At 31.6% G+C, this 15,938-nt stretch overlaps 2 protein-coding genes across 2 annotated transcripts in view; both read right to left on the reverse strand.

Annotated features, from left to right (window-relative positions):
* Positions 1-15,938, reverse strand: part of LOC130653570 (tyrosine-protein kinase-like otk) — a 69,796-nt gene that overhangs the window by 51,467 nt on the left and 2,391 nt on the right. Inside the window, exons 3-7 of the mRNA XM_057456075.1 lie at positions 15,214-15,287; positions 14,412-14,928; positions 13,933-14,289; positions 12,333-12,985; positions 12,061-12,105 (exon numbers count right to left, since the gene is read on the reverse strand). Of these exons, the coding sequence (XP_057312058.1) occupies positions 12,061-12,105; positions 12,333-12,985; positions 13,933-14,289; positions 14,412-14,928; positions 15,214-15,287 (1,646 nt within the window). The remainder of the gene's footprint in view (positions 1-12,060; positions 12,106-12,332; positions 12,986-13,932; positions 14,290-14,411; positions 14,929-15,213; positions 15,288-15,938) is intronic.
* On the reverse strand, positions 1,868-2,997 carry LOC130653581 (fibroblast growth factor receptor-like). The gene is made up of 2 exons (XM_057456091.1): positions 2,876-2,997; positions 1,868-2,738 (listed from the first exon to the last, which is right to left on the reverse strand). The coding sequence occupies exons 1-2, from the start codon at positions 2,880-2,882 to the stop codon at positions 2,311-2,313; spliced, it is 435 nt and encodes a 144-aa protein (XP_057312074.1). The 5' UTR covers positions 2,883-2,997; the 3' UTR covers positions 1,868-2,310.

Here is a 15,938-nt window from a genome sequence, read left to right on the forward strand (position 1 = left end):
AAAAAAATTAAAACTAAATTAAATTCGTCACTGGCAAAATGCTGCCGCCATCATGGATAGAAACCGAAATTAACAGAACTTATGTCACGAATAATGACTTATTAATTTTATTCGTACGTATTCACAAAATTTTGTTGTGTATTGAAAAAAAATAGTCGTGACGTGTAAGCTTCGTTCATTTTACCTCACACATTAATGCGCAACACATTTTTCTTTGTGAACATTTTTGTTTTTGAAAGAAAGAAAAAAATAGCTCGCATGTTTTTTTATAAGGCCTAGAATTTTTGGTTTAAGTCTTTTCAGCTAATTGTGGGGTCTACTTGAGTCTGAATTATTATATCAATTTCTGTATAGACGAACCTTTAGATTTCAACACAGATGCAGATCCCATATTAACTAATTTTGACTCGACCATCCAAGAAATTATTAAATAGCGGTGTCCATTAAAAGCATTCTCAATTTTAAGTTTTTGACTTAATGACACTCTAAAGGAAAGAACAAATCGAAACGAAAAACAGTCAAACATACTTAAATAATAGTACAGGACATTCTTAGCACTACTTTTTCTGAACTTAAAACAATTTTAAAATATTTCAGAGTGATAATAATAACGATTAAAATAAATATTTTGTCGGTAATAACTTTATCTGAACGATGAAACTGTGGGTGCATGGCGAAGCAATCATGGTGAAAAGTTTATGTTCAACACACGTTTTCATCTAACGTGGTTAGCTTTGTAAATGATACCTAAACAATCTTGTAACCAAAATAATCTCTTGAAGAGAATTTTTGAGGTTTTACTATTTAAAAGTGAGTAACTACTGAAGGTGATTTGTTCCACTTGTGTGGTGACAATTTAAAACCTACTCGATTTGTAACGAAAATTAACATACTATCATTTCATTAGCACGCCTACTAACGAGAAAGTAATTGTTAAAAGGTAAAAGTTGCGTGCTGACTTGCTGGAAAATCAAAATACATCCTGCATGAAAATTCTTGTGTGTTTGATTTAACATGTTGCTTTTATGACAAGCGAAATTTGGGGAACGAAGTTTTTTTTTCTATATGCTCTTAATAATTTACAAAAGGTTATTTTTTAAAGTACTTCAGCCTACTCATTTCACTTAAGCAGCTTCGGACAAAGTTGATTGTCTTTTTATATTTGCTAATCTTTTGTTTTCACGATTTTGTTATTATTTCACAACAGTAAGGCATATACATATATGTGGAAAGTCCTTATCCAAAGTATCCAGACAGGAGTGTAATTTTAGAAAAATCCTACGTAGACTCATTACAACATTAATGTCGAAATATATACATCCTCGACTTACAAACGAATTCCAGCGAGAAATACCTGACATAGAGTACATTGACAGCCATATGACTGTACTGCATAAATTCTGATTACAAATAGTTTGTGAAATTCAACTCAACAAATATTTATCATTAACAAATTCTTTTATTTAACAAGATCATGAACCTATATATCTTGGCAAAGTTCCATGGACTAAAAGGATTTCTTAATATGACGGTTTAATGGTAATTGGTCAACGGGAACGGTAATTTGTTAGTAAAATTATGAGGTCAGAAGGGTCACACCCATTTGGAAGTAAGTAGGGAGGGATTTGTTTTTGACTTTTCTCCGGTTTATTTCCATCCTCGTGTCAGAGTTCATGCTAAATAAAAAGTCCAAACGTCAGCGTTATCGCGAGAAAAACAGTTTTGAATAGAGATAATTAAGCAATTGTAATTACTCTGATGACATAGGTAATTAATTAGATCTAATTAGGAAGATTGGATTAAGAACAAGAAAAAAAGATTGTTGTTCTATAGTCTTCCTTTTTTGCATGATATCAGTAAAGAAACATTATTTCAATTACTTTTTTTTTTCTTAAATAATTTTTGTATTTTAAATGATTTTTTAAAAATTCTTTACACAGCTAAATATATGTCTAATATTTTATTTACATTTTATTTCAGATAAACAACAAGCAAAAAAATAAAAATAGTACATAGCATTTCTTTTATAGAAATGTCTTGGATTAAATCCAATTTACGTGAATTGAGCAAAGCTTTTTTATATCATAACTGCCAATCTTTGTAAAACAAAGTGTATCAGGTGACACCCACATAATGTGAACTATTACTTTTGTAATTTGATATATAGTCAACAATCATAGTGTGGCTTGGCGTGACTTCAAAGTAAGTTTTCTGGAACACTCCAGTTAAAACAGTTTTCTGCTTCAGTAAACACGATCATGAGTTCTTTCTACATTTCACCAATTCCTGCTATTTTTCATCTTTAAAAAATTATCTTCCTTTATTCATCACCATCGTCAACTTCTTTTTCATTGGTAACATAGAGAGGGCTTTTGTTTTCTTCGACGATTTTCCCTCAACTTTTAGATAACAAGTATTGCTTATCTCGCCATATTTATTTTTTGCATGAAAACTGATCGAGCCACTGTCTTGCATCTTCAAATCTTTGATAACCAGTGCTCTAGTATTGTTCTCAAATGAAAATCTTTGATCATTCAGAGAAGAAATGAGTTCGCCGTTTAAGTACCATTCGATTTGAAGTGGTGGGTAGCCGGTAAGGAGACACAATAAACGTATTGTGCTCCCAGCCTTACCGCTTTGTTGCATTGGTAGCGGTGTAACGATGTTTGGTTTTAATAAGTCAAGCGAATCGAGTGCATCATCGATTTCAAATTCGTACGTCGTTGGTTTTATAATATCTAAAAGATAGAAATTAAAACATAAGAACCAGAGAGCAACAAAACATTTAATATTAAAGAAAGTTCAAACAGTGTATATATATATATATATATATATATATATATTGTATGCAAAAAAAAGTTTATCGGATTCTTACCTAGCATTTTGAGTGAATATTTGTTTTCAAATCTTTGTTTTTTGTTGTTATCTATTTGAAGCACAGTTTAAGAGTGAGTATTTTAATAGAGCTGGCTTCTATTTATTATGCCGATCATTATTTACTGACGTCACAAATTTAAAATGGCGGACACAGCTAAATCTGAATGACATCATTAAAGTTAATCACAATGACATCTTTGTTGATTTGGAAACCATCTCGAAAAAAAAAGCTTTTGTCATGCATATGTGTGTACAAATTAATACTAAAGTTGGAAGTTAGTGTTTTACGCTTAAAATTTCTGAATACGCGTCTATTTAGATTTTTCTAAAAAACGGTTTACAAAACCAACAAAACAAAATTTTTTCCCTCGCCATCTGTTTACATCATGATGCATAATAAATCAATAAATTCGTAATATTTCAGACATAAAATTAATTCAAACGTGGAAAACAATCTAAGTAACTCGGAGCCGCGGCCCACACAACAGTCTCTGCATACATGATTGAAAAAAAACTAAATGTTAAGTAGAAGTAAATAAAAACGAAAAAAGAAGAAGAAAAGTCACTAATAACTTAAATAATATGTACACGTGTTTAGGGGTGTAGCCTGGATATTTTTTAACCCTGAAGAAAATTTTCTTGAAAAAGAAAAGCTATTTAAAATGCTGATTAGCAGAGCTGACGAAACCAGGGAAGACATGAACCCTCCAATTTTTTTAAAGCCAGCTGAAATCGCTTGGAAAACATATTTTATAAATCCTAAATGGTAATCTTAGAATTTAAATAGCGTTTCAGCCAATCTGCGTCTTAAGTTTCGAAAAAATAAAAATAATTAATGTATTGGATCATGGGATCGAAGCAAGCCAAGTCTCGAGTTTGACATCCGTTTTGTTAAATCTCTTGGGAACGGATACGAGTTTGTGATTCCAACAAAAGTATACTCCATTAATTACCCATTACCACTCCACCTCTGCCACCACAAAAGACTTAGTTATTATAATGAGCGGATGCTGGTGATCTTTTCAAAATTTTCCTAATGTAAGCTTAATTACACCCAGCAAGGAAATCCTTTCAGTAATAAACAAAATGATTCATATTTGTCTGCAGTTTTTATGAATATACTACGTTAAGTTAAATAATTTTTAAGTCTAAAAATGAATTTCGCGAATTAAACATGTTGAGATATTTCAAAAATTGGATTTATTTTCGCAGATTGAATTTTCGGAAAAATTTTCGTAAATGTCGATAAAATTCGGAAAAATTAAGGTATTACCTTTGAATGAAAAGGTATTGTGAAAAATCAAGTCTTGATAGTAAAAAGCTCTTTGTAAATGCTATGTTAAAAAATTATAATTAAGGAATATTTTATCCTGTCGTTTAATATGACCAGAAAAAAGAAGGCACAAAGCATAATGTTAAATATTATCATCCATTATATATATATATGATTAATCATATGATTGATTATGCTAAAGAGGTGTGGATAAACAAAACAAATTTTAACACACAGTGCTTCTATCAGATATCAATATACAGTTTGTTACTTCATGAAGATACTCTACGTCGTCAGTGATAAATTCCTGCATCCTATTCTTGTGGAGATCATAATCACGTGAGACAACAATTGGTCAATCTCCCTATATCCTCATTAACAAGATTATAAGAAAATCCTTATTTCCTTGATGAGTTTGTCCACCCACTACTGAACAGGATACTTCATTACTGCATCCGTTTTTTCAGAAATTTGCATTGGTTACTCTAATTAATGGCATACCCGGTAGGCGTTTTGCCTGTAACTGGATATGATTTCTCGCTATTTCTTTAGTATGTGAAAAAAAGTAAAAGGGGTCAAAGGAAGGGTTACGAACACGCAAACACTGACGCAGTTTTGAGGGTTATTTCAACTTTGATGTAAACATGAGTTGTAATTCTTTTTAAAAAAAAATGAGAGGAAATTTTTGCTGATTGTAATTTTAAAAAATCGTCAAAATCTTGTATTTATAAAAGAAACTTATTGCAAGCAATTCCTCAAATTCTACTACTGACTGGTTTTATGTTTTTGTTATGTTTATGGGTTTTTTCGGGCTAGTGCAAGCACTTTTCTTGAGTTCTTCATAATTAAAACCTGGATTGACGTATGATTCGATAGAATATGTTTTGACAACGGTTGATCACGTGCTTCCATGAGAGCAAGACGTCACTCCGTGTTCAAGAATAACAGAAATTGATACATATAAACTCCAATCCATTTTTTTTATTATTGGTGGTCGAGCACGTTTGCAGATTATAATTTGAATTATGACAAATTTTAACGATTCTAGTTTAAGGATTGTCTGCTGATTTTTACAACAATTAACAATTTGAGTCATCCCACTAATTGAATGCATTGACCGCTACATGAGTAATAGAAATCGTTCTGTAATTATCACTTTAGATTGAAGTTAGCAAATACGGTCTAGAGGATACAAAATTGTCTTTAACTGATCTTTATGGTTATTAAATCACCTGAAGCAGGATGACAAATCTTTTTTTATTTTTTAGTATTTTGTATTGTGGTTATGTAAACCTCTCTTCTGTTTATAAATACATAAAAAACACGGAAGTTTCTTACGTGAGTTTTCCTCATGGGAAATAAAACTGATATTAAAAATACACAATACATTGCGGAATCCTTGCAGAATTAAAAACAATTTGCAAAATTTGAAAATCTGACTGCAAGATTGTCTTTAGCTAGCTTACTGAGTTTCGAAGGTCTGCGATCAATTTTTTAATACATGCAAAATGTAAAAAATCTGTTTTTTCTGCTCTCCCTCATCCAGTTTGGGGACAAAAAAGTTGAGACAGGAGTTAAAGCGGTGCAACATGATGGCTACTTCGAAACCAAAATATTAAGAGATGTTTCATTTTACGTTTGTTTAATATCATAAAATGGTAATTGATATATTGCAAGTTGTACTCATCATATTCATAACCCATAGTGGCACAACTGTTATTTGTATGCTTTCTTCCCTTATGGCGCGTAAGAAGTGGGTGGTGTTAGTTGATATCCATACTTCAAAACTGGTCTAAATGTTAATGCTCGATTTAGCGCATCATTTCGGTTAGTCGCACTCTCAATGAAGCGGCTTCCTTTATGAAGAATTTTTAAAAAATCGCCCTCTTAATTAAAACCCCCAGGGGTGATTATTAAGCTGTATTCTAATCACAACAAGATGCAGGCGTTGCATAAACTATCTTGCTATTAAAAATGGACAACTATGAAACATCGACAATGCGACCCAATACTACAATCTCTGCTAACCAAAAATACAGGTTATCATTCATGGTTGAAAGTTTATGGTCTTAAACAACATTTAGTTGACAAAAAAAAAAAAAAAATGTGATGTCACCATCATGTTCAGCATACTTTTTTTTGTTAACTTTGCCAATTTTTGTTGAAAATAAAGCAGTTTTAATTTTTGGACCAATTTTGGCCTAAAATGACATTTAGGTGACAAAATCAAATTATGATGTCACCTTATATTCAGCATACTTTATTTGTTAACTGTGCCAAATTTTGTCGAAAACAGGTACCAATTTTGGCCTGAAACCTCATTTAGATGACTTTCAAGTACTTAGGAGTTTAGGTACGAAGTTTAAATCTGTGACGTTGCAATTAACCATTTGGGACAGGGTTAGTTAGTTAGTCAGTTAGAAACCAATACTATCCTCGCAGGCAAGATAGTAAAAAGGGTGCTTATTTGCGTTTGATGAAATTAAAAGGCGCGCTTACCTTATTCCATAAAATGAACGAGTCAAGAAATTAACGCGAATTAAATAACGGTCATGAAATTAACGCGGTTCAATGAAATCATTTTGTAAAAGGCATTTAATTAACGCAGTTCAGAAAGGTTGTTTTTTCAAGGCGGTTTGGAAATAGAAATAAATGTTTTTGTTGTTTAGAAAAAAAAATTAAAAAAAAAATTAAAATTTTAGAAGAAAAAGTGCTTTCAGATAATTTTCCACTTGGATCAGAGTATGAAGATGATACAAAAGCTATTTTCAAAAAGATCGCTGAAAAAAAAACCGTTGAGCTATCGTCCGATGAGGAGGAAATAGTAGAAAATTTGTAAAAGAATTGTATTTTGATGTTTTTTAGGCTTTAACACATTATAAAAAAGTCACCAAATTACCAGTATTTTAAGTAACAAATCATGAAATTAACAGTCTTTAAATTAACACTGCATTTAATTAACGGTCATTAAATAAACGCGAATTTTAAAATTTACTTTTAATCCCTTATTTATTCTTGCACAATTTTATAGTCATGATGTAGAAAAGGTTTGAAAAGTTTTTTTATAATTCCTAAATTCTTTTTTCATTATACAAAAATTGAAATTGTGTTTATCGCGTCTGATTTTTTTGGACTTTTTTCAACTAACTAAAACTATTTGAACCCACACTAATCTCTTAGAATCTTTAAAATTCTACTTCATCTTGAAACAGCGTTAAACGCAAGTTTTCTCTTCTGTGCATTGTAAATTTATTAGTTGTTGTGAAAAAGATTTCAAAGTAGAATGCATTGTCTGTTACCCTTTCTTTTACAATTTTAAGATTGTAAAATTGTTTCTAGCCTTTTTTAATGCGGCAAAAGGTCAAGAAATTATCTAAGTACAGAAATTACACGAAAAACGTTTTGCGCGAAAATTATAAACTTTTTTTATTATTATTTTTTTTTTTGCAATGTATATTTTGTAAAAAATTTGGTAATTTTCGCAAAAATTAATACGCGAGAAATAAGGTTATATTGCTATTGCCCAAAAATTGATCTGCGCAAAAAGTTTTAATAAAAATCTGGTAAAATGTTGCAATTCCTGATTTTAAAAAAAAATAATTTTGCGGGTAGGCCACATGACTAGGCCATGTTTTCCTCGAACCCTGGTTCAGGACATAACGATGTTAAAAATAGAAACAGGTTTTCTGCATGATAGCTGTCTACTTGTCAATCTTTTTTGTGTGGAAGTAGAATATAAAGGAAGGAACCACTAACCCATGATTAGCAATTAAAGAACATAAAGAAACAATTAAATTGTATATTTGACATCAAATTAACTGATCCTGGCGCTTGTTTACGGATTTGAAAATATCCGTTTGTTATTTTAAGAAATGTATGTGAGAAATAATTAATCAAAAGGTCGAGCGAATAATGTGCCGTGTATTAATTCGCTTCCTCCAATCCTTTATTAAAACAAAACAAAAACTTTTAAGATTGTGAACCTCCTCTTTTTGGGCGTTACCGATGAGGTATCATATTTTTCCCAGTGAAATTAACGAAGTATCAAATTAATATCCTGCGAAATGTTTTGCAAATCATCATCCGCGAAAATTGATACCTCGTGAAAAGTAAATTCAACCCTTCGTATAAGTACTTGCAAAAAATAAGTAACATGAAGCGAATTTATTCTACACACAGCAGTCATGGAAAAAACGCTTGCTTTAACAATGGATTTAACACAAATGATGATCAATTTATTGATTCAAAGAATTTTTTGCAGCATCATGCCAGTCAAAGCAAAATGGAAAAAACACCAAAAAAATAATTACTATTAAAATAATCATTAAAATCCAACTAATGAAACTAATGCGATATATACACTTCCTTATTAGTATAAAATAGACAGTATGAAATTATCATACCTCGATTAATTGATCATCTCTCACATCAAACTTCATTAAGCACATCCTGGCCACACTATTGTTTTCTTCGTAACATTTCCATCCATTAAATTAATTACTTTTCGTGTATAATAGGTGTGTAAAGTTAACCAATGCACAAGCTTATAAAACAGCCTGCATTGGATTACATGTTAACTTGCTTGGTAATCGTGAAAATATTTAAACCATCTTCTTCTTCTTCTTCTTTTTCCCATCACATTTTCTTTATTCTTCTTTTCAGCATCAGTATTTATATAGCCAAGTAATGTTTTTTAAAAATTTGGGTTGTTTTTTTTGTGCCAAATTGTTGTAATTTTTCCTCGTTCTATTTTTTTTAAATCTTTCTTTTATTTTTTTTATTTTTCTTGTCATATATTCTTTTCAATATACTCTTTTCATACAACAATGTTTACAAAAAATTCAGATGATCTGTTTTGTTTCTTTATATTTAGTTTTCTTTTTTTATTCTCCATCTTCTTTTTTTTTACAGATCATCCTTCATTTCTAACAACCGATAATTAAATTGCAACAATGTTAAGATCTATAAGCTAGATGCATGCTTTCCTCTCAAAAAAATAAAATCTGATAATAGATTAAAAACTAAAACGGAGAAAAAGCAGGAGAAATATACGCTTGCTCAAAGAAACGTGGAGAGCATGCAATCTAACAATACCGTTATAATAAAAATATACATTTTTCATATTAGAAGTAATAAAATTTAACTAAAATAACATAATTCACTCGTTTAAATAACATTTTTTTCAACTAAAATCTTCAAATCGAAGTGCATTATGTATTGACAACATCTTCTTGGTAACTATCTTCTCCACGAACGTTCATCACTTTCCATCTCTTCATCCTCATCATCGTCAACACCGGCCAACAAAAGTTCTTCTTCATCTTTATCTAATTCCAACTAAAATTAAAAGCATCCAAAAACTCAGATATTTGTTGAATATTTTTTTATTGTCGATGCACTCTAATAAAAACTAGCGAAACAATAAAATTATCTCTACTTAAAAAATGTGTATATGTAGAAAAACTGTTTTGCAAAGAAAGTAGCACTGCTTGTTTTTTAAATGCTGGTGAAACTTTTTTAAAGATAAATTTCACTATCATTGTTTTTTTATTTGGAGAAAAACTCACCAACTCATCGTCCATGTCTTTCTCCATTAAACTTTGACTTAACGATCGAGTCATTCTTCGCTGGATGGTTTGATTCTCACCAGCAGTATGCGCAGTTTTCAATTGTCCAGTAAACCAAGCAAGAGCAAGCTGCTTCCCACGAAATTCAGTGCCTTGTATAGCTGCAATCTCAGCAGCTTTTCGGGTAGGAAACGTCAGTATCATTTTATCACTCGCAGTTTCTTCAACTCTGTCCAAACAACCAAAAGCCTGTTTTTATAATAAAAACAAATTAAATAAACATTTAAACTTGATAACAAAACTCACGCTTTCAATTTACAAGAACATAAAACATACAGCAAAATGGGTTAGCACATCATCTTTCTCAACAGCATTATAACCACTGACTAAAATCTGTTTTGGCCGGTTATCCACAGTGCTTGATTGGAAAGCACCTCTTCCACGACCCCCTCTACCTCGATACCATGAGCCTCGCCCACGTCCTCTCCCTCGATGGTATCCTCGTCCTCTGCCACCGGTTTGAGCTGACTGCTAAAAAGAAATTTTAGTGAACAATTTATGCAAACACCTTTAATTAATCAACAAAATAATGCAAAGATATATAGACAGACTTTAAAACAGTAAAATAACAACGATTTCTAACCTCTCTCTTCAGCAGATCAAGTGCTTTTTTCGCTTCAACCAACTCTTCCCCTTCTAAATTGCCATGATAAATATCGATTTCTTTGTCTAATATTTCTTTCTTGTACTAAAAAAAGATGGAAATATATAAAAAATATACATACATTTTTATAAACTAAAAAATACAAAGAACAGACTCGATTAACTTTCATTTTTAAATCAAAAACTAACGGTATGCTTATTTTTTTCAGTACGTTCTATAACAAAAATTAAAGATTTTTAAAGTTTAAAACACTTTTTTATTTTGACAGCCTTCGTTTACACAGAAAAACTGCTCATTTTCATAAAGCAAAACTTCTCAAAAATATTTTTAAGTAATGCAGAAATAAATAACTACTGAGCTGAGCTACTATAATTATAATATGCTTCTTTTTTAGTCAATCTGGGCCTATGTTCAGGCTTATTATCGTTGTGTTAGTTCAATCTGATATTCAGAGGCTACTCCATCATAACAGTCTAAAAAAATCTTACATCTCGATACTGTTTCGATGGCACTGAAGAGAGTTGTTGTGGTTGAGGTTTTGGTGTAGCATCTTCTATTAATTCTTTTTTGAGTTTTTGCACAGCTGTGTCGCAATGTTTGAAAGCCTATGAGGTTACAATATGTACGGTAGAGATAGCAATACAAAACAATTATGTTTTCTTTTCAGTTTGATAAAATATATAGTTTAGTTTTCTTACCTTTAGCAATCTGTTTTTATCATCTTTGGATAAGCTTTTATCTTGCAACTTTGTTAGAATTCCCTAAAATCGTAACGTTATTTAGTCAAACATTCTTCACATTACCACCACAAAAACAACAAAGACAACACAAAATACCAACTTTTTGCTTTTTAATGAGTTCATCATAATGTGTTTGTTTTTTCTTCATTAACTCAATTTTTAGTTTGTCCAGTTGCTGAAAAAAATAAAAATAAATACATAATAATGTTCTATTTACTCTTTTAAACATTACACTCAACAAATGTATTACTATTGAGGATAAAATTAACTTACCTTCTTCTTTTCCAATTGAACAAGCTTTGGATCTGATTTTGGATTTCGGTATTTTAATTCTTCAGAGGAAGCAATTTTCTTTGGTTTAAGGTCAACTTCATTCTGTTGAGAAACTTCAGTAGGGCTAACGGTTGCACCTTGGTTACTGTTTACACCCTAAATTTGAAGCCAAAATTCAAGGTTAAATGCATGAAATAAATTTTAATATGGATCAGGCGACCTACAGATTACTGTTGTTTAACATCTGTCACATTTTGGTGGAAAAATTGTTGACGTTAATGCTATGTTGGCATTCACATCAACATTCTTTTTATTTATAAATCATAGACGTTTGCATCAGCATTAACCTTTTGTTTACAGGAAAGTTGTGTATTCAAAAAAGTAAGTTGTGGTTTATTTAGGCAGGGGGGGGGGGCTAAAACCACTTTATCTTGCAGCAAATTTAGTCTAGAGTTTGAGACATACCCCTTTTAAGATGGTAACCAAGATCACCCACTGTCCGGGAGGCAGGAAAAAGAAGGGTTACATAAATGAACTTACTAAATTTGGGTTTCCTTGTTGATTATTTTTTTGATTTCTGTTTGGGTTGTGCCAGAACATCTTTATAAAGCGATTACCAAGAATTGCTTCAGGCGAATTATAGGCAGCAGTTGCAGATTGATATGTTGCAAATTCTAATAAAGCACCTTGAGGGTCTTGTTGAAACGGAGCCTAAAAATGCACAATAACTTAATAAATTCTTATTAATAATAAGAGCATAACTAATTAATCATCATAACCATATTTTCAGATGTTAAACCATTTTTATTAGTCATATCTAATGCAGCAAAATCGTATTAAGAAACAACTATTTATATTTTCATTGTAACAAGGCATGTTATTGATTCTTGTTTGGTGTTATCGCTAATCAAATAAAAACAAAAACCAAAACAACTAGCCTGTAATTTTGTGATAGTTCCAAATTTCTGGAAATGTTCACTTAATTTCATAATATTGTTTAATTCTCTAGGTATTTTTCTAATTTCGAGAACAGTGTTTCTTCTATGTGTTGGTTGCGATGACTGTACTTGGACAACTGTTTGTTGTTGCTGTTGTTGTTGCAGATTCTGAGCAGCTAACATAGCAGCTTGCTGTTGCTGAAATTGAAGTTGATGATACTGCTGCTGACTATTGATTGCCATAGGAAGGTATGTGTGTTGATTTAGATTGGGCTGATATGCATTGGTAAAGGAGGATTGGGTAGGCATTGCCTGCTGTTGCGGATGTTGCATCATTCCTCCACGTAACTGAAATACATTGTTTGGTTGTGAACCCATAATAGGTGTCAGGGGGATATTTCCCATTGCAATTTGAACTAGTTCATCTTGTGATCTTGTGTCTTTTTCTGTATTTGAATCAGTTTTTAGATCTTTTTCAGTAGAAGTTTGGGAAGAAGTGTCGGTCTCATCTTTCTTCTGCACATCAGCCTCTTCGACTTCAATTGATGGCTGTTCTGGATTGTAAGGTTCTCCAGACACAGCAACTGGGGCTGCTGTCCCCTTAGCTGTTTCTGCTGTTGTAGCTGGCACTAGTTGATCTGGTAGTGGAGTAACTGAAATACAAAATCAGTCTCTGATGATTAAAATTATCAGTAAGTCTATAAACACAGTCATGATCACACAGGTATTTATAAATTGTCTTTTTAAAGGGAACGCGAAGTATAAAATGGTGTTGGACTTATATTATAGAGCTTAAAAAGATAGCTAACAAGTCTTTTTAAATTTTTAAAAAAGCTCTTTTCGTTCTTAAGATATTTACATTTAAAGAATTTCAGATTTAATTATGCTGCATAAATTATTATGTCATATTTCACTAATAGCAAATTTAGACATTTTCTTTCATCAATAATTTTAGACCTGTAAGGAGTGTGCATTCAAACTTTATCAATGCATAGGTATTATAAAGGTTAATTGATTACCATAATTTTTTTTGTAAAATGACAATTGTTTGCTCGACCCAGACCTCTTAACTTTCTGCTAACGAACTCATAACTTGGGATCTGCATGTCGAGTTGCAATCAAATTTTGTGAGTAAACATATATACAAGCTTACCAACAAAATTTCATTGCAAACCAAGGTGCAGATCCTGAGTTTTTGAGTCGTCAGCAAAAAAAGAAGAGGCCTGGGACGAGCAAGCGAGTGTCATTTTGGCAAAAAATTTGTGTTAATCAATTAATCTTTAAAATGTCTATGCATTGTTAAATTTGGAATGCACATCCCTTAACAGGTCTAAAATTACTGATGAAAGAAAATGTCCAAATTTGCTATTACTGAAATATGACAGCATAATTCATGCAGCATAATTAAATCTGAAATTCTTTAAATACGAATATCTTGAGAACAAAAAGAGCTTTTTAAAAAACTTAAAAAGACTTGTTAGCTAACTTTTTAAGCTCTATAATATAAGTCTAACATCATTCTATACTTCGGATTCCCTTTAAGAATTCCAAGTTAAAAAAAATAGATGAAATAAAAAACAACAACTTTAAAACAATTTACTTGGAGGTGATATATTTTGCATAAAGGCAGCAGGATTTCTTGGTCGAAATATTGGTACTTGACTTCCAGGTAGTTCAACTGGAGAAGGAATTGGTCTAGGTCTCTGCACATGAACTGTTGTGAGCCCAGGATTTAGTGATAAACCACTATTTATTGCATGTAGCATTGGGCGCTGTGGCATAACATTTGGTTGCAACAACTGTAAGGCAGGTGCAGTTTGTAGTTGTGTAGAATTTGGTTGAGATGAAGGCAAACCAGCAAGCGAAAGCATTTGAGGTAAATTTCGATCATCAACTTCAACAGGATCATACCCATGGTCATAAGGGCATACTTCACCAAGCATACAGATTCCTTTTTCTAAATAAATACAAGCAAAACTATAATATACTTTCTATAAAAACCTTCTTAAATAAATGGTATATCGTGGAAAAGACAAAGTAGTTTTTTGTTAATTAATGGTATGTTTATATGCTATTTACCTTCATAATCTCTGCATTTTTCTTTCTTACGACGCCTTTGTCTTCGCTCTCTGCTACCATCTCTATGTTCTCTTCTTGATCTGTCTCTTCTTGAGCTTCTGGAATGACGACTGCCTGAACGTGTAGGTGAACGTGGAGATTTTCTCCTTGATGAATGTCCCTGTCTAGATCGTACAGCAGGTGACATGCTCTTCATGGATCTATCTTGAGATGCACCTCTCATATTAACATCATCATTTTTTACCTCTGCATCAAGACGTGAAGCACTTTTCACTCTTTCAATTGTTTTGTTAGATGTATCATTCATACTAATACTGCTTTCATTTGAATTTCTTCTTCCTTCCAAAACATCAGTGGTTGGTTTGTTTCTAGGTTTACTTTCTTTTGAGTTCTCTTTATCATTTTCAGATATTTTTCCAACATCTGCTTTGTTTTCAGTTTTTTGAACTTTTTCAACTTCACTTTTCTCACTTTCTTCAAACGACTTTCTTTTTATGCCTCCCTTGTCAGAAGCAGCCTGAATCATAAATCAGGAACATTAAGTATGAAACAAAGTGAAATATCATAGTTCAGAACTCCCTTTTGTTAAGGAAAGGGAGGGGAGGAATTTGCAATTTCCAGAAAAAAAAGAAGGTAGGGATTGGGAAATTTGGCTAATAAGGACGAAACTTCGCAGGAAGAAAGGAAAAGAATTTTGTGATTGTGAAAGGCGGGGGTATAACCTTTATCAAGAATCATCTCTGGACATCACTCATGTAATATGAAAACTTTAAATTATAAAAACTATAAGAAATAAACATACAATGCTTTCTGTTGGTGGTGCATATTCTTTAGTTTGCAAAGTATCAAAAAGTTCGGTTACAAATAGCTTGGTTTCTAAAATGGAAAAACAACAATTGTGGAGAAACTATATGGAAAACAGAACAGAAGAAACTAATCTAGCAAACATTAGGATTTTTGAAAAATGTTTCTGTTACAGTCTAATATGGTCAAAAATGACACAGCCAGCTGAAATATACACAAGACTGAAAAAAAAAGTGATGGTGTTTTAGTGTCACAACACTATGAATGTTTCTATGACCTTTTTATCAAAATTAAGTTGAAAATGTTTCTAGACATTTTCTAGACGTAACATAATTGAGTAAAAATTTAAAGAAAATTTTACCTATATATATCTTATTTCAAAATAACATAATACACTCTTTTTTGTGAGCATGTTTTTTCAGCCCTTGTATGCTTAAGATAAACTTATAAAATTCAAGTGGGATATGAATATGTATCTAGAATTTGTTTTGGGGTTAGACTTATGGGTCTCGAAGTTCAGACTGGGATCATGTTTCGCTTCTGCCTATAATACTTAAGGCCTATTCAGGAGAGATGTGTTTGATAGCAGAAACCACCCCACCTATACACAAATAAACTAAGGTGTTACTGTGGAAAGTTTATCATTTCTTGAACATGATAGTTTAGCAGACCTGCTAAACTATCATGTTCAAGAAATAATAAACTTTCCATAGTAATATGAAT

Source organism: Hydractinia symbiolongicarpus, chromosome 8, assembly GCF_029227915.1.
Source record: "Hydractinia symbiolongicarpus strain clone_291-10 chromosome 8, HSymV2.1, whole genome shotgun sequence".
Lineage (NCBI taxonomy): Eukaryota > Metazoa > Cnidaria > Hydrozoa > Anthoathecata > Hydractiniidae > Hydractinia > Hydractinia symbiolongicarpus.